The sequence below is a fragment of the Oncorhynchus clarkii genome, chromosome 11, assembly GCF_045791955.1.
Source record: "Oncorhynchus clarkii lewisi isolate Uvic-CL-2024 chromosome 11, UVic_Ocla_1.0, whole genome shotgun sequence".
Classification (NCBI taxonomy): domain Eukaryota; kingdom Metazoa; phylum Chordata; class Actinopteri; order Salmoniformes; family Salmonidae; genus Oncorhynchus; species Oncorhynchus clarkii.
Genome location: NC_092157.1, coordinates 14524471 through 14544381, shown reverse-complemented (window position 1 = coordinate 14544381; position 19911 = coordinate 14524471). Strand labels below are relative to the sequence as shown.

Below are 19911 nucleotides of genomic sequence, written 5' to 3'. Positions count from 1 at the left end.
GTGTATATTATGTGTGTGTGTGTGTTAGAGGGTCACCAGAGTGTATGTGAGAGGGTCACCAGAGTGTATATTATGTGTGTGTGTGTGTTAGAGGGTCACCAGAGTGTATTTTATGTGTGTGTGTGTGTGTGTGTTAGAGGGTCACCAGAGTGTATATTATGTGTGTGTGTGTGTGTGTTAGAGGGTCACCAGAGTGTATGTGAGAGGGTCACCAGAGTGTATATTATGTGTCTGTGTGTGTGTGTTAGAGGGTCACCAGAGTGTATGTGAGAGGGTCACCAGAGTGTATATTATGTGTGTGTGCGTGTGTGTTAGAGGGTCACCAGAGTGTATGTGAGAGGGTCACCAGAGTGTATATTATGTGTGTGTGTGTGTTAGAGGGTCACCAGAGTGTATGTGAGAGGGTCACCAGAGTGTATATTATGTGTGCGTGTGTGTTAGAGGGTCACCAGAGTGTATATTATGTGTGCGTGTGTGTTAGAGGGTCAACCGGGGTGTATGTGAGAGGGTCACCAGAGTGAATGTGTGTTAGCAGAGCTGGCATGTCCGTCTTACAGGCCGCAGACATTAGCATTGTCGGCCACATCACTAAGCAGCCCCGCACTCACTGGGATCTTCACGTTCCGTGGCCTGGGAGAACAGAGAGAGAGAGCTGACTAGTAAGTGATCATCAGCCTCTTCATACTTCATATTTGAGTGGTATGAAAAAGTAGAAAGCAATATATGTAAATTGGCTATTAAAGAGGAAGCCCTGAATGAACTGTTCATATGATACTGATGGTCAACACCAGGCCGACAGCAGGGAAGGCAACTATTTATTTGCATGAAAAGAAAGAAGAGCATTTGACTAATTAATAGCAGGCCTTTCCTCAAGCATGTATATACAAATGGAAGGAAACAAGCAGTTAAGTTAAACGTCTTGATGTTAAAATCACTTACTTCAAGTAAGATACAATATACATTTGCCTCTAATTTTGGTCTGAATTAAAGAAGAAATTAATCAATGATCAGACATGGGTGGAAGAGCCACTGTATTCTAAATCTGTCATATTGAAAAGTCTAAAAACACTGAATGTTTCTTTTGTGTCCCATATGGATGTATTAAGACTGTCTGTAACAATACATGACCAAATAAAACATTTTGTATTGATTGTACTGGTGGTGACAGGCATTGATGATATCTTGTTGTGAAAACCTTTGCTGCTGCACTGAGTGATAGGACTATAGATTGTTACGGCACCTCATTGCTGCGCTGTCCAGTTGTGAGTGTTCTGAGCGGACCTTCCTGCTGGGTCTCCCACACCCCGGAGGATTCCTCTTTCCCAGGACGTTGGCACAGTTATATTTGGATGAAGGATGGGGGCCCATGTGGAAGTCTGCTGCAACACAAACAAAGCGAGTCATACAAAGCAAGTCACACCTTTTCACAGTTCTAACGATACTTCGGACATACAGACAGCAGGACCAGAGTAGGGAGAGCGTAGTGCGCCTTGGAGCAATGTTTGTGAGGCTGTAACATGGGATATGAACGTTTCAAAAGTGCAAAGTGAGTGTCTCTTTTTAAATATTTTTTAGATATTTCTATATGTCTCTAGCAGAATGATGTAAAAATATACAACAGTACATTATCTTACCAGTAAAGGGATAGGTGATCTGGCCTGTCATGATTCTTTCATCTTTCAGTTTTTTCTTGGCGTCTTTCGATGCTTTCCAGTTAATCAGGAACTGCCTGGACAACTCATTAATTTCCTTCCCATCAAGTTCGTCTACAAAAACAACATTATCATCGTCTACAATTAAATTACGTCCTGTGTGTTATAGAGCTGATATATTTTCTGTAATTGTAGAGAATTACATAAAAGGCATTAGTTATTGAAAAATAATTTAATGAAAAATAATTTAATGTGAAATGCATAATGAAATTCCTATGATCATTAGGTGGATGTACACAACTATTTTCTCACTCAGGCTTCTGCACACAGTTATCAGCCTGTCTCTGTACTTGGGTTTGTGGCACACAGGATTTCCACTCAAATCCATTCGATGCAGCTGAGGCCATTGGCTGAACACCAACTCTATATCCTAAATAGAATACAAGAAAAATACAGAGAAACTTACGCTTTACATACTGTACTTACAAATGTAAAGGAGTCGGACACTATATTGCAGAGTCTCTGTAGTCTTTACATGACAAAGTGTGGGAAACAAAATTGCACTTTAACCTTTGAGGAAGTGAAAATGGAGCACTCTATAGTATCCATTTATAATGCGTCTACGGACTGTACTTTCCACAATGAATAAGATGTCATATAATTAACGTAATCAACAAACCACTCTCCAGTGGGAAAATCATACTATCAACTAAAACAATCTAATACATAATTCAAAGGTAGCACTGCCAAGAGAAAAATCCAAGGGAAAAGGTGTAAACAACACATCAGCAGTTAAAAAAAACAACATTTAAACAATTTTGTTGTGTGACTAACAAGTTTTCCCTGCGGGCTCCTTCCAAGGGCTCCTCTAGCGTGTTGCCTGTCCTGCAATGTGTGTTTATCTAAAGGCACATTAATCCAAGCCTGGAAATATGTATACTCTCTGGACGCGCTCTGATTGTTCATTGCCTTCCTGTCTCGGCCAAAGCGCTTCCACTTTTCCAGCCCGCGCTGCAATCAGTTCAGAGGGGACCCCTTTGGTGCGGCGCGCTCCCAGGCTTTGATAAATGATCGTGTCAGGGCTGTCACTCACAAGGGCCTTTGCGAGGAGTGGCTCAGCGCCAAATTGCATCCCCTGCGGGAGCGCGGAGACTAGAGCAGCCCGGACTGGACGAGCACTGCACGGCGCTAAACTGCTGGGCCCTGGTTTCTCACTGGATTTAATGATAGGCCAGTTAGGAACCTGTATTTGACCAGTGATTAAATTAGTCCGTCCTCTCTGGTCCTCTCTACCCCGTGCCGTGTGAACGGCCTCGGTAGATACCAGCCCATTTGTCACCCTGGCTGACTGCCTGTCATAATATCTTTTTAAAATCTATAATGATTCCTCGGGATTCTGACCACACTGGGTTGAAGGCGGGATTGATCCTTCATGGTGTTGTCTTTGCAGGATCAATAATGGCAGAGGGGTTGTATAAATTAAAGGAGATATCCACTAAATGTGAGAACATGAGAGCTCCCTCTGACACATGTACAGCAATTACCTGCAGAAGATTGCTCTGCTCAGTGGAATATCATTGTGTTGAGTGCCAATGTTACCCACGCTAACATTGTGCTTCAATGCTGTGTCCCAAAGTGATATTATAGCATGGATGAAGAGACATCCTTTTAAAAAGAATTCAACCATCCAGCCTTTCAGATCCATAGAGAGAAAAATGATTTTCCTCAGAAGTGGAGCCACAGGAACGCACAGCAGGTCGTTTTTCAAGGTCAACACATTGAACAGAAACCATATCTCTGCTTCAAATGAATCTCCCATCAACTTTAGTGGTGCTGCTGGGGAGGAGGTATCAAATGCTGTACTCACAGAGAAAGAGGAAAAATCAGCCTCCTAAGGAAGGGGAGAAACTTGCGCTTGTTTAAAGCTGTCAGCGAAGGCGGTCCTGGGGGACCAGGCCGCTGATTTGTTGAATAATTCTGACCTTGTGCGAGTCGCAGAGACTGTGAACCTTTGGCGGGATTTGCAGGATTTGGTTCTTTAGCACCCTGCTCTCCATATCATTTCACACATCACTTACAGAGAGCAGCGCTGCTATGTTCATGTTACCCTGATCTGCTTATAGTCAGCGTGTTGATTTGAATACATCACGGCACACATCGTTTCTGTGATGTGGTGGGGGTTCTTTTTCGATTGCACGGTACGCTCACAGTTTACATTTTTGTCACGTAGAGTAAGTAGTGACTGGTATTAGCTAACTCCATCAGTAGCGGTAGTTTTTTTTTTCATGAGGAAACGTAGGAGCTCTTACCTGCATGTCCTGTAGCTGGTTGTCTGCAGCAAAGAAATGTGTGAGTTTCTTTAGAATGGCAAGATCTCTGACATCATCTATGTTGTTCTTATTGATATTCAAGACACCTAGAGATTCCTGCAAAGATAAGTGAAACATTTGAAAAACTACTTGAATAATATTTACAACCAGTATATATTATTGTCCCTTGAGTACACCTGTAAAATGGTTCACCAGATTGCTTTGGTTCTATATTGGTTCTATTAAATACTGCTGTTGAAATGTGATATTCCTCTTAGTTTCAGTCCCTTTAACTAGAGGCGTTGATAAAAAGTGGGAGCTTTAACATTTGCACTGCAATTTCTTTAATTATCAAAATAAACAAAAACGTGAGATTTGCAGTTTGTTTACCCAGGGCCCGAGGAGTAAACAGCCATGGTTGATCTGTGAGACCAGAAAGTGCCACAGAGCTCTCTTTGACATCATCAAACCCAGTACAATACCACTTTTACAGGGACCACTGGCCTTATGGAAATCCGAGAGACCTTTGCCAGACAAGCACATAATGCAGGTCGTGAACATACAGTGGGGCAAAAAAGTATTTAGTCAGCCACCAATTGTGCAAGTTCTCCCACTTAAAAAGATGAGAGAGGCCTGTAACTTTCATCATAGGTACACTTCAACTATGACAGACAAAATGAGATTTTTTTTCCTCCACAAAATCACATTGTAGGATTTTTAATGAATTTATTTGGAAATTATGGTGGAAAATAAGTATTTGGTCAATAACAAAAGTTTATCTCAATACTTTGTTATATACCCTTTGTTGGCAATGACAGAGGTCAAACGTTTTCTGTAAGTCTTGACAAGGTTTTCACACACTGTTGCTGGTATTTTGGCCCATTCCTCCATGCAGATCTCCTCTAGAGCAGTGATGTTTTGGGGCTGTTGCTGGGAAACACGGACTTTCAACTCCCTCCAAAGATTTTCTATGGGGTTGAGATCTGGAAACTGGTTAGGCCACTCCAGGACCTTGAAATGCTTCTTACGAAGCCACTCCTTTGTTGCCCGGGCGGTGTGTTTGGGATCATTGTCATGCTGAAAGACCCAGCCACGTTTCATCTTCAATGCCCTTGTTGATGGAAGGAGGTTTTCACTCAAAATCTCACGATACATGGCCCCATTCATTCTTTCCTTTACACGGATCAGTCGTCCTGGTCCCTTTGCAGAAAAACAGCCCCAAAGCATGATGTTTCCACCCCCATGCTTCACAGTAGGTATGGTGTTCTTTGGATGCAACTCAGCATTCTTTGTCCTCCAAACACAACGAGTTGAGTTTTTACCAAAAAGTTATATTTTGTTTTCATCTGACCATATGACATTCTCCCAATCTTCTCCTGGATCATCCAAATGCTCTCTAGCAAACTTCAGACGGGCCTGGACATGTACTGGCTTAAGCAGGGGGACACGTCTGGCACTGCAGGATTTGAGTCCCTGGCGGCGTAGTGTGTTACTGATGGTAGGCTTTGTTACTTTGGTCCCAGCTCTCTGCAGGTCATTCACTAGGTCCCCCCGTGTGGTTCTGGGATTTTTGCTCACCGTTCTTGTGATCATTTTGACCCCACTGGGTGAGATCTTGCGTGTAGCCCCAGATCGAGGGAGATTATCAGTGGTCTTGTATGTCTTCCATTTCCTAATAATTGCTCCCACAGTTGATTTCTTCAAACCAAGCTGCTTACATATTGCAGATTCAGTCTTCCCAGCCTGGTGCAGGTCTACAATTTTGTTTCTGGTGTCCTTTGACAGCTCTTTGGTCTTGGCCATAGTGGAGTTTGGAGTGTGACTGTTTGAGGTTGTGGACAGGTGTCTTTTATACTGATAACAAGTTCAATCAGGTGCCATTAATACAGGTAACGAGTGGAGGACAGAGGAGCCTCTTAAAGAAGAAGTTACAGGTCTGTGAGAGCCTTGTTTGTAGATGACCAAATACTTATTTTCCACCATAATTTGCAAATTTAATTCATTAAAAATCCTACAATGTGATTTTCTGGATGTTTTTTTCTAATTTTGTCTGTCATAGTTGAAGTGTACCTATGATGAAAACTACAGGCCTGTCTCATCTTTTCAAGTGGGAGAACTTGTACAATTGGTGGCTGACTAAATACTTTTTTGCTCCACTGTATATGGTCTTATTGCTCAAGAGGGTGGAAATTATGAGGTTACCAATATAGAGCAACATGAGATTAATGGTGGAATCCTGGTGCATAACTTGCATTTCAGTTGTCAATTGTGGTGTGAAATGAGCTGAAACAACCTCCTTTACTATAGGATGTGGTTGGTGATGTAGTTGGTGTGTTAAGGCGTCTGCATACTAGGTTTGTCTTGCTCCTAGCAGAACTCGGCTAGGCAAAGCGAACGTCTGTGCCTCGCATACTCCCTTAAAAATCAATTTTCTTTAAAAAAAAGAAAAAAGTGCCAATATGACTTTTTGTCCCTCTTGAGATGGCCTAGCAACAACATACAGCTACACTTCCTCAAAATAGTCTGAATCGATCTAAGATTAATCAAGGAATCTGTCTTAGTCGTGCAATTTTTCATCTAAGATGTTCGGTGCAGTATTTCTCAAGTGAAAAAGTGTGCATGAAAACTAGTCATCTCTCGTTGAATGACAACCAACACGTCATTGAAGAATCGCTACTGTTGATTAATCACCAACGAAGGGGTGTAGACTTCGGCTACAGAACTTCGGCTTGCCTCAAGAAAAATTGTGTGCTTGAACAGCTGAAAAAACCCTGCCAAATAATGCCGAACACAAAAACGAACATAAATGTTACAAAATGTATTTAGAATATATGCGCACACTGTTTAGACTGGGAAGCATACAGTAAGCTTTAGTGTGTCTTACAGCGAGGGAGAGGAGAGTCCTGGGGTCAAAGAGCAGCTTCTCTCCACTGGGGAGTCTCTGGCCCTCCATGTGGAGCTCCTTCAGCTCCCCCAGCTCCTCTAACCCCTCCACCACCGTGATGCTGTTTCCCCCCAGGTACCTGATATGGCACAGAGAGAGACACACACACACACACACACAAACGTAAGAGATATACATGCATGCACGCCAAGACAAAAACATGGGCGAATGGAGAAACATGGACACATGCACACAGACAGTCAGAGACAGTTTTACCACAGACGTCATACATTTAAAGGGATACTTTGGGATTTTGTCAATTAAACACTTTATCTACTTCCCCAGAGATAGATGAACTTCTGGATTTTACCTCTTCGTCCAGTATCAATTTCACAAGCCAATGCTAAGTAGCGTAAGCGCAGTGCCTGGAAGTCTACAGGAACAGCTAGCATGTTAGCTGTTGCCATAGACTTCCAGTCATTGTGCTAACACTAGTTAGAAATTGTGCTAACGCTAGTTAGCAACTTCCTTCAAACTGCACGCAGCGACATAAAAATGGTATCATCAAGTTAATTTATCGCCAGGGAAGTAGATAACAGGCTTCATTGCCAAAATCTCTAAGTATCCATTTAAACTGGACAAGCTCCTACTCACAGTTTGGAGAGCTTCTGTAGGCCGGAGAGGTTATCTATGTGAGTGATGTTGTTGTTCTGCATGTATAGGTGAGTGAGGTTGGAGGCAAAACCCAGGTTGCAGATCTGGCTGATCTGATTGTCGTACAGGTAGAGGACTGTGAGATTTCTGCACATGGAGAGATCGTCCTGCAACAAACAAAGATAATATCCCTACTAGGGACGCACGATATATCGGTAAGCATATCGGAAACGGACGATATTAGCTAAAAATGCCAACATCGGCCCGATGTCTAGTTTAACGCTGATGTGCAAAACTGATGTCAAATCTGACGTGCATACCTATATAACGTAGGTAGATGACCTACATACCTATATAACGTAGGTAGATGACCTACATACCTATATAACGTAGGTAGATGACCTACATACCTATATAACGTAGGTAGATGACCTACATACCTATATAACGTAGGTACATGACCTACATACCCATATAACGTAGGTAGATGACGTAATGACTTGAAAATAAAGTAGAGCCGCACACTCTAAGAGCTCAGATGCAAAAATGTAATGTCCAAAGTTTCGACAGGCAAGCTATCTTCATCAGGGTAGCATCTGAGCTCTTAGAGTGTGCGGCTCTTCATTATTTCCAAGTTTTCCACTCCACTAGCCAGCACCTCACCTGAACAGGTGTGCATTTCATTTTCCTCTAGATGACGTAATGACACCACGAAAAATACACAGCGCTACACAGAACAAAAGCAGAAAAATACTAAGCGCACACTTCCAACAACTAAACAAGTTCAAGTTGAGCAGTCATTTGAAAGACTAAGAACATTTCAGCGAGACAACTCAAAGATTAAATCTATTAACGCCAACATAATGGAATTCATTGCACTTGACAATCAACCATTCTCTGTCGTGGATGATGTTGGCTTTCGCCGACTGGTCGAGCACTTCGAGCCCCGGTACACAATACCAAGTAGGCGCTATTTTTCAGATGTTGCCCTACCAGAGTTACACAGTATTGTTGAAACGCACATCTATGAGCTACTTGCTATGGGCGTCACTGCTATTAGCTTCACGACTGACATTTGGATCAGCGACGGCAGCCCCATGATCATGCTGAGTCTGCCAGCACAGTGGGTCAACGAGGATTTCGTACTGAGGAGAGCCATATTGCATGCTCAAGAATGTGCTGGTTCTCATACCGCTGCTGCCATTTCAACGGCATTTGAAAACATGTTTAAAACTTGGAAACATGAACACACTCCTAGCATCATTTGAACAACTGAGTCGAGAAATAAGCTAACCCTCTGTCATGGCACTGAAACGCCTGCTCAACAAAACTGCAGACAGACCGTGGGGTTAACTTTACAAAAGTACTCGAGGCTGTGAACAAGTGATTCGGTGGTATTCTCTCTGAGCCTCTTTACCGTGTCGCCACCATGCTCGATGCTAGGAACAAGGACCGCTACTTCGATGCAGACAAGAAACAGGGTTTACATGAAATGTGACAGACACAGCTGGACAAGATGGAAACGGACACAGTGACAGTGCGCACAGAGGAAGAGAGGCCACGGACAGACAGAGCTGAAACTTCACTGCTTGACATGTGTGATGAAATCCTGGTTGAGAATGAAACAACTGAACAAATGAACAACGAAACAGCACTTGTTTCGTTGAATAGGCCATCTATTCCTCAAGCAGACCATCTATTCCTCAAGCAGGCCATCTATTTAGCAGGCCATCTATTCCCCAAGCAGGCCATCTATTCCCCAAGCAGGCCATCTATTCCTCAAGGTGTCCATCTATTCCCCAAGCAGGCCATCTATTCCTCAAGCAGGCCATCTATTCCTCAAGCAGGCCATCTATTCCTCAAGCAGACCATCTATTCCCCAAGCAGGCCATCTATTCTCCAAGCAGGCCATCTATTCCTCAAGCAGGCCACCTATTCCTCAAGGTGTCCATCTATTCCCCAAGCAGGCCATCTATTCCTCAAGCAGGCCATCTATTCCTCAAGCAGGCCATCTATTCCCCAAGCAGGCCATCTATTCCTCAAGCAGGCCATCTATTCCTCAAGCAGGCCATCTAAACAAGACTTCCTTTTCCTCTATGCCTCATTTCCAGTGGTATGCAAACATGCCTCAGTTCCAGGGGTATGCAAACATGCCTCAGTTCCAGTGGTATGCACACATGCCTCAGTTCCAGTGGTATGCACACATGCCTCAGTTCCAGTGGTATGCACACACGCCTCAGTTCCAGTGGTATGCACACACGCCTCAGTTCCAGTGGTATGCAAACATGCCTCAGTTCCAGTGGTATGCAAACATGCCTCAGTTCCAGTGGTATGCACACATGCCTCAGTTCCAGTGGTATGCACACATGCCTCAGTTCCAGTGGTATGCACACACGCCTCAGTTCCAGTGGTATGCACACACGCCTCAGTTCCAGTGGTATGCACACATGCCTCAGTTCCAGTGGTATGCACACATGCCTCAGTTCCAGTGATATGCGCACACTTCTGTTGAGAGAGAAATACACGCACACACAGATCTGAATGTGACAGCAAGTCTTTTCTAAACTTGATCTCTGGGCATGAGCAAGTAAGTGAAATAAATAGGTTTTGATTAAGTTTGACTGGTAATGGGACATACGTAAATGCCAACAAAATTACTTTTTGGTCAGTGTGTGTGTGTGTGTGTGTGTGTGTGTGTGTGTGTGTGTGTTTCAACTATTTAATTGTCCTAGAATACATAAAAGGCCCCTAACAATGTTTATATTGGTTATCGGTATCGTTTTATTTGGCAAGGAAAATATTGGATATCGGTATCGGCCAAAAATATCATATCGGTGCATCCCTAATCCCTACCATTAGAAGCTAAAAGAGAGAAGCACAGAAACAAAACATAGCTAGCCTATATTAATTTAGGTAACTGTAGTATGTCTTGTGATATCATACATACAATGTCCTCTATGTTCCTGTTGGAGAAGTTCAGATGAGTGAGTTTCTTGAGGTACTTTGGGAGGGAGTAGCTTCTCTTGTTTTTGAAATGGTTGCTGGATTTGGCAATCAGATCCATGGTGAGGCGGACCATGATGGCTCGTTACAGACACTGCTTCAGAGTGGATCCTTCTCAGCTTCAGCAAAGCGCTCACAGAACAACCACCAGAAACATCTGAACAAGGGAAACACATGAACTAGCTGTAAAGAGACAAGTCAGAAGGAAAATACATGTTATTGGAGTTATGCCACAGAAAATGTCTGTCCTTTTCAAAAATATATATTACCTCAATGAAATATTTGTGATATTAGGTGCTCATTGAAGTAAAGTGGAATATATCTATGCCTAAATTAAACGGAATGTGTATAAAAGGAAGCTGATAGTATTTGTCAAAGTCAGTACCGGTAACTGCTGCTAAAAGCATTAGCTGGTCATTTTTATTCTCACAACTGACTTTACACCAGAAAGGATGAGAGGTGCAAAGGTGGGATGGGCACTCAATTTGTGGTAATTAGGTCCATCTATTCCCAAAGCAGGCCATCTATTTCTCAAGCAGGCCCTCTATTCCTTAAGCAGGCCATGTATTCCTCAAGGTGTCCATCTATTCCCCAAGCAGGCCATCTATTCCCAAAGCAGGCCATCTATTCCCCAAGCAGGCCCTCTATTCCTCAAGCAGGCCATATATTCCTCAAGCAGGCCATCTATTCCCCAAGCAGGCCATCTATTCCTCAAGGAGGGCATCTATTCCTCAAGCAGGCCGCCTATTCCGCAAGCAGGCCATCTATTCCCCAAGCAGGCCATCTATTCCTCAAGCAGGCCATCTATTCCTCAAGGTGTCCATCTATTCCTCAAGCAGGCCACCTATTCCCCAAGCAGGCCATCTATTCCGCAAGCAAGCCACCTATTCCTCAAGCAGGCCATCTATTCCCCAAGCAGGCCATCTATTCCCCAAGCAGGCCATCTGAACAAGACTTTATTCCTTTTCCTCTGCCTCAGTTCCAGTGGTATGAGCACACTTCTGTTGAGAGAGAAATACACGCACACACAGATCTGAATGTGACAGCAAGTCTTTTCTAAACTTGATCTCTGGGTATGAGGCTGAGTTGACATGGAGAGCCTCTGATTGATTGAGATAAGATCTCCACTGTGCAGCTGCAAGGTCAGTGAAGCCCTCGGGACTGGACGGACAGCAGTTAATCACGTTCAAAACAACTGACACAAGCAGCAGTTAACTTACAGGATAAACACAAAGCCACATACATGAATGCTCTGTAGCAACTAACGTTAGCTAACAAGCTAACTGTTACTACTACTGTTACTAGTACTGTAGATAACGGTAGACATAAACAACACACTAGCAAGGCAACTAACTTTAGCCTTTCAACAAAGCTGTCAGCGATAGCCAGCCAAAAAATAGGCTTTCAAAGTACATACAAATCTACCTACCACTGTAGTATATGCACGTGTCCTTGTAATTTGGCGATTAAATGCTAAAGATGTGGGGTGAGATGAGGTGAAAGTTTACACTCGTGTGTGGATATCCTTGTTGGGAATAGTTGCCATGGGAACAACACAGATGAGCGTGCAGAGAGAACTGCGCAGCTCATCTGCATACTTTCCTATGCAATAAATATATATTTTATGCAGATACTGTTAATTTCCTTTCTCTACTATATTGAAATAGTAACAGATTGCTTACAAGTACGCTAATTAACAACCACGGATTTATTTGAGTTTTTCGAGCATGAGCTGTTTACAAACTGTGTCTATGGTTTACACAAGCGTCAATCAAATTGTGCACCATGTGCAGTTGCAGTCAGAAAGATAGATTGCTATTGTGCTCATTACTAATTACTTGCAATGGTTGTCTGTATACACGCATGTAATTATTGTCAACGCTCTGTTATATTTAACTACAAAACTTTTTTTCCCCCCGATTATGACAGTTTTGTGAAAAATGACCAAAACACAGGCCGTTATTAATGTGAAAAAAAATGACCGTGCCCCAAAACTTGAGGATATAAATTAATTTCCTTTTTCTTATAGTACATTTCAGTTAAAAATGAACCCAAACGTAACTGGTTCTAGAACAAACATAGGAATTCACAAAGGAAGTGGTAGATGAATTACATGGCTTTGGCAGAAATTAATTGGCTGTGCAGTGCATTACATTATTGCTGCAGTCAGCATTCAGGTAAGAAAACAAAACACTTCCTTTAGATTGTTCATTTCTCTGTGAACCACAGTTTTTTTCCATTTGTATCTAGATCTTCCAAATTGTTATATATGCATCCAAAATATTTGTGAATTGGATTGCATTTCACACTTAATTACCTTTGGGCCAGACTTTTCTGGCTGAGTATATAAAAATAAATATTGGATAAATATAGAGAAAGCCAGAATCAAACAAGCTAAATTCCATTCAGCACTTTTCCTTTCTTCAGAAATAGCCAGTAAACAATTCCATTCAAACACCATTAATCATGTAGTATTTTATGTACCTTTCTGATGATCAGCTACTTGTGTGGTATTGACCTCTGAAATTAAAACTGTTTTGCCTTTTCAGTGGTGAAATGTAAAACATTTTATGTCCATGATCCACGATTATATGAGGTCAAAGGTTAAATAAAGATCAAAGAGTGTGGAAGATGTCAAACAGACAGAAAGGCAGACAGACATACACACATAAACAGTAAAACAGAGTGAATTTAGTAAAGATCTTGCAGCTACCCCTGAGGTCAGGCCTCTATTGCCTGCGGACTTGTACATGAGGTAACCCGACACCATGTTTATCAGTTTCTCCAACTTTCTGGGCTGAATGCTGTCCCACTTCTCCCCTTCTCTCCAGCCAAGATCACATTGCTCCCAGTAATAATGTGTATAACGCGCCAAGCAGGCCGGGGCCACAGTGCGATTGGCTCAGTGAGTCTCAGCAGTGACCCGTGTATTGTTATATAATGTCAGGGCCCGGGCTTCCTGCGACTGAATGACTTGTCTCCACTTATGCATGCAGAGCACTTGGCAGGGAGGAAATGTAGCGCTATGGGCCCTTATTTCCCCCCAAACATAGCTCCCCTTTAGGGCAACCAGTGAGTTCCAACCCCCTTCACTACACCATGCTTGTTGATCGTGTTCTGAGATCCAAAGTAAACAGGGCCTATAAGGGCCTAGTGATAAATAGCTATTCATCTTTAGCCTTATCAATCGTCTGTTCTCAGAACTACAGTTAGTTTTTTAAATCAGTATTACATCACCCCTGTTTATTATTTCAATTAATTTTCTATTAATTCACCAAATTAGATGGAATTTCACTGTTTCATGGACGATTTGGATAATAATATTTAATGTATGCTTAATGAAAATAAATGTAACTTACATTGCAATAGTATTGAATGCTTGTCTTTCTATGGAATTCACATTTACTAGTTTCCACTGTTGCATAGAAATGTTCATCTGGTGTTGATCATAAGATTTACATGCAGGCCTAAGTCAAATGCTTTCAGTACGGAACACTGGTCTTATATTTAAATGATCATTTTACAAACCTTGCATTAGGTAAAACCATTACTAAGAAAGCACATTCCATATACTTGTAGAGCATCTAGCCATAACAGTACTTAGCTCTTACAGTAACAGTACTGTAATGCACTTAATGGTTTGGCAAAACCACTAGCTACAGTGGATTCAATGGACCATGTGAGGGGAAAGCCAATTGTTCACGCTTGTTAATTCCAAAATTCTCAAATTGCATTAAACACTATTCAATAAGTTTCCTATTTCTGAAACACCACATTAGGATACACACTTAACCTACTATAATAATGTAAAAAGAAAATCATTACAAGAATTGGTGCCGAAAGCCCATGTACATGACAAAATGCAGAGACCCATTCAATCAGCCCAAAATATGGTTCAATGCCTCTGCAATGCTGCATCGAAAATATACATCCCACCAGTACAATACTACAAGAAAAAAAAGTATTATTGCATGAAACTGTGCCAGAGCTGCTGTGCAGACGGGTTGTGTGAATAGACTTGTGTGCATGGCTCCTGTTTCTGTGCTGCATCATTGCTGCGGCGCAGCTTGACCACTCCGTCACCCTGAAGGACTGTGTACCATTGAGACAACCTGCCCCGAGACCCACTCCACGGAGATATCTCGACCATGCCAGCCAGTGTTTACGTTTGAGCCTACGCAGCGGCTTGAGTTTGTGGTTCCATTATGTAATGCTATGATTGGCCAGAGTTGAAATGACTGGCTAACTGGTTAATATCATTTTTTAATGGAGAAATATGTAACCATGGTCTTTGTTAAAGTGTTAGGTTGTACTCTACTCCAGCCAATGCCAAGCAGCCATGGGACATGACAATGGCACAGCACTGTGTCATGTTGAACCCAAAGGAGCATACCATTCAAATGTCTGCAAGCATTCAAAAATAAGAAATCTACATTATTTAGTGTATGCTTAAAGAAAAGCATTTAAGTTAAAACGATATGGTTCATCAACCTCAGGAATACGTCACTGAAAACTTCAAGGAAATAAATACAGAACGTAGATACACTTTAAACACCACTATTTATTTACGTGCACACAAGTTGAGATCAATCATTCACTAACTTTCTTCAGATAATAAGTGACAGATCATTCTGCTAACAATAATCTAAATGCTAAACATACACAGTAATACACACACACACACGAGGCGTGAACTCGACTTGGGCCGTTTCGGGCTTAGTTGGCAGACGTGTTGATTTGATTGAAGAGTTTATCCTTGATGACTTGAGACATCAGACCATGGATCGCCTCAATGGTCGTCTTGCAGCTAGAATAGCCAGGGGAAAAAAGGAAAGTGAAGTTTCGCTCTGGACATGAAGAGGTGACACAGATTACCTATCAATCAACAGACCAGGCAGATTAATAAACAGATAGGTGTTGCATTCATGGGAGAAACTCAAGAAATCCCAGCTTGAATAAATAAGCAGACATTGATTAGTTAGGTAGGACATGCCACCAGCTAAAATAGTAACTAATCATTCTTATCACATCTACACACAAATCATTTGTGATCAAAATGGTTGCAAAACATATCGCAATAATAGGGATATTGGATAACTTAAAGGCCTAAGCAGACCAGAGATTTAGATTTTACATTGATGGTGTTCATCAGACAATAGCATAAGACAGATCAATGACAATTGATTTTGTTTTTGTCAGCCGTTTATTTCACTACTGTGGAGTTTAACAGCATTGGTTTATGGTTTTCAATAACATCAGCAATCATCATCAAAGTAACAGTAAATGAGGAATTATCAACACTCCAGTCAGTCAATACCTCCGCCTAAACAAAACATATGGTGATGTATGCTTCTATGTCAACAAACTATTGACCATGACAATATTAGAGAATTACGCTATGAATCAATCACTAAATAACCCGAGGTCTGGTACTGAATGCCAAATCAATAAGTTAGCCAAAAATGCCTAATAAACATTATCTAAACTGTGTTGCCTTACCTGTCTCGTGTAGCTTTGGCCAGTTTGTCCTCAGACTTCCTGTCGTGTGTGTCCAGGCCCAGCATGAAGCTTCCTCTTCCCAGCTGAGCCTCCGACTGCTCCAGCTTCTCAGACAGGTCAAACACCTGGCCTGTGGTGTATTCTGAATTCTGCGGACATAAGGTCACACACATTGGATTATGTTATATTGTCATGTAGTATGATCAGACGAAAGTATACGATTAAGTTCCTCAAAGTGCGTGGAAGCAGTAGCCTATATACTGGTCCGTATGTGGGCTTTCTTCACACACACACACACACACACACACACACACACACACACACACACACACACACACACACACACACACACACACACACACACACGAGAATGTTCATGCACAATTTCACCACCAACTATTTTCTTCACCGCTACTGAGACATTCAATACAAGTATGCCGACCTTGATAAAGGCTTAAATGGCTTGCCAAGTCGCCGTGAAAAGGGATCGTGAAAAGGTTTGCCTAAGGTGAGGCCGTGTTTTCCATGGAGCAGGTAATTAGGAGACAATGACAGGGGCCCAGACTGTGGTAACAGTGTAGTCACTGACAAAGCCCTTTGCCAATGGAGCAGCCAATTCCTGACAACTAGTCAATCCATCTTCATCCAGAATGCCCAGAGTGCACTGTTTGGATAGTCCGCTGCCTTTAGACTGTTTAGCCAGAGCGGCGGCATCCACAATGGGAATTCACTGGGGCTTTCAATCTCTAGAATGTACTGGCAATGAGGGAGATGATCCATAGTAAACCACAGTGACAACTGTGTCACATCTCCAACGCATAGATTATTTGTTTGCAGGTTAACGTGGTGGCCTCAGTCTTATTAATTAACCCATTTTTGTAAATCTGTTTACAGACTTAAAAAAAAAACATAAAATGGCTATTAATAACAATCTAAATAAACAGAGGGATTTTTATTCATATGCAAGACCTCTACTTCAGCTGCTCCTTGATTCTGCATTGAATTGTTAGATATCTCATTGTAAAGTGTTCTTGAACATTGCTTGATATAGAGTTATATTCCAAACACTTACCGTCAGAAGACTTGAAGAGCTCAGCGTGTTGACCCAGTATTTATTCCAGAGGAGCTCCAGTAATTTCCGGTCGAGGGAAGACTTGAAATAAGTCACCTCCAGGGCATAATACCTAAACAAACAAAACCCCATGGCACTTGAATAATACACAATGTCAATTAAATGAAGAATATATTACCTTTTTATTTACCACAGTGTTACGAAGGCATTATTAAAACATAATAACTTGAACTTGTGTTATAGGCTACATCAACCTAAACACATGTTTTTATTTGAAGTAACTTGTCATGGTTATACACAGACAATTTGCAAGATGATGCTTAAGATTATTTGTGTGCCTAAACATTCTGCCAGTTAAATGTCCAACAAGACTCACTGTTTGCAGTGCACACCGAAGTCTTCGATCTTGTTCAGGGGAATGGTCTGATACTCAGAGGGTCCTTCATCAGGAGGTTTGTAACCCTGAAAACACAGACAATTATTAGACTCATTGATAAATTGATATTTAGAGAGAGGAAATGTGGTCTTAAAATATTTGCCCAATTTGATAGAGACACCCATCCATTAAGGAATTAGCCAATTAAGGAATGGAGACAATTAACACTAGAGTTAACACAAGATTGACAATTAATCATAATATTATTTATTATAGATACAAGAAAACCTTAAGTGTTCTATGTTGTATGGGTAAAAAATACTGTACAAAAATGATATATTGTGTATTTATGAGTGGAATATCTTTTGCAGTAATTTTGTACCCAACTTGTCTAATGTAATAGAGCTAAAGACTGAAATAATTGCAATAAACACATTTTACTCCTTACTTTGGGATATGTTCTGAAGGCGCCAAGATTGACTTTCCCTGCAGATATGGTGCGAGTGGGGTCAATCTGGGAGGGAAACAGATACAGTAGAACAGGAAAATGCATTCTGAGGTCAGACAGTCTCTAGAGATCACCCCAAGCCGGCCACCAGGTGTGAAGTTTTTTTCTTAACTACTGCTGCCAGTGTATTCAAAGAACACACTTAATTACCCTATGCCCTGGAGACTGGAGCACTGCGAATCCAATCAAGTGCAAATAACATCTACAGTTACAAAAGCCAAATATTTGCCCATGCCTCTTGGTGAACGACTACCATACATCAACAACCACTAAAGGGATGCCTAAAACCTGATTGCACCCCTCTCAGTTACTCATGCATTACTTTGTACCTGCAAATTCAAAAAGAAAACCAAAGTACTGTATTTAGGAAAGCAAATGGAAATTCAAACGTGTATTTCGCAGGTATTGAGCTATTGAACTATATGCTAAGGTTGATCTTTCACTGTACTCACCACCACTGCCACGAAGGGCTCTTGAAACTGCTGGTTGAGCATCTGAGTGCTGACATCGATACCTGACAACCAGCAGCCGTAGCCTGGATGACTGTGGTACCAGCCAATGGCGTTCTCCAGACGACCAACCTGACAGTTCACAAATGGCATCAGCATCAAGTCAATGAAGAGACAGTGTCCATTAAGAGATAATGGACACTATGTTGAAACTATGTTACCCTTGTGATAAACAGTTCTCACTAAAATATCATATGTTTTATCAATCCCTTTCTGCAACATTGAGGACGAAAAACACGTGTCACTCCCTTCCAGGAGTCAGTCATAATACCTGTTTGGCATTCTCAATGTAGGCAGCCATGTATTCATAAGCCGCAGCCTGCGCGTTGACCCGGGTCTCTGTGCCCTCCACTGGTAAGGCAAAGCTGTCCATGATGTTCATGGTCTCCCCGTCCACTTTCCCCAGCATCAGTCCCATCACCTCTAGGTTGCCCCCGGACCTGGCGTGCATCACCATTTTCAGCAGCGCCAGAGCAGAGATCTTGCAGTACTTAAAGTATTGATGACTACGGGACAGCAATCATAGTAGTGTGAATTATGCATAAGTTATAATGACATGCATTTGTTATTGCCAGTTCAGCTAGCTAGCTAGCATTAGCAGCTAGCTAGCAATGTAGGGAGAATTTCCATTGTTGACATGCTAACTAGCTAGCCAATTTAGCTAGAAGCTAGCTGGTAAAGCTACGTTAACTCAGTCCAACAATGAACTAGCAAGCAGTTGCAAAGAAAAGCAACTGACAATCTATAAAATGTATACTTACTCCTTTGTCCATGGCTTCGCTGCAAGGATTTCTTGCTGTTGTTTTTTGTCATATTTATAGATTTCATCTATGCTCTGAACTTCCTGCATACTGTTTTGTAGCTCCCATGTTTTCTGTGCCATGCTACTCCCTGCCATTTTGATAAACTGGTTTTACTACCTCTCTCAAAATATAAAGTAATACTAGAGAAAAAAGGTAGATAGAACTAGAGTGCTATCAAACGCTGAATTAAAAAAAACTCTAGCTAGCTAATTATAACATAATCAAAAAACCGGTATCCCTTGCTCATCTACTTGTTCAGGGAGCCATGACACTGGTCTGTACCATGCTGTGGGAAAGGAGGACATGCACGTTTCAAAATATAAAATATTAGGTGATATTTATGTTCAGTTCATGACTATAGCTACATAGAAAACTATCAAATTAGCCCAGAAATGCATGGAATTTAACAAATAAACTCGTGCTTTTATTCACCAACAGCTCAATAAAACACCCATTGACGTGATGGTTGAGTCCAAACAACACAGCAGACGACGTGATACAAATCGAAATACTGACATCTTCTGGGGAATGTTTGAACGCTTTTTACTAATTTGTTATTTGGAAACAAAGTAATTAGTACATTTCATTTAGATTTGAAAGCCAAATAATGTCAATGTGTTACTATTGTTAGAGTGGTGAAGC

The 19911-nt window shown here is 41.7% G+C and overlaps 2 protein-coding genes across 2 annotated transcripts; both read right to left on the bottom strand.

The window, feature by feature from the left end:
* Window positions 1-494: 494 nt before the first annotated feature.
* LOC139420623 (protein phosphatase 1 regulatory subunit 42-like) lies at window positions 495-10578 on the bottom strand. The gene is made up of 8 exons (XM_071170823.1): window positions 10447-10578; window positions 7500-7666; window positions 6846-6984; window positions 3962-4078; window positions 1965-2082; window positions 1635-1766; window positions 1241-1379; window positions 495-630 (listed from the first exon to the last, which is right to left on the bottom strand). The coding sequence occupies exons 1-8, from the start codon at window positions 10576-10578 to the stop codon at window positions 552-554; spliced, it is 1023 nt and encodes a 340-aa protein (XP_071026924.1). The 3' UTR covers window positions 495-551.
* Window positions 10579-15045: 4467 nt separating this feature from the next.
* On the bottom strand, window positions 15046-19563 carry LOC139420241 (COP9 signalosome complex subunit 5). Its single transcript, XM_071170108.1, has 8 exons — window positions 19228-19563; window positions 18738-18972; window positions 18410-18538; window positions 17898-17963; window positions 17450-17535; window positions 17074-17185; window positions 16002-16150; window positions 15046-15309 (listed from the first exon to the last, which is right to left on the bottom strand). Exons 1-8 carry the CDS (start codon window positions 19362-19364, stop codon window positions 15219-15221), a joined length of 1005 nt encoding a protein of 334 aa, XP_071026209.1. The 5' UTR covers window positions 19365-19563; the 3' UTR covers window positions 15046-15218.
* Window positions 19564-19911: the final 348 nt, after the last annotated feature.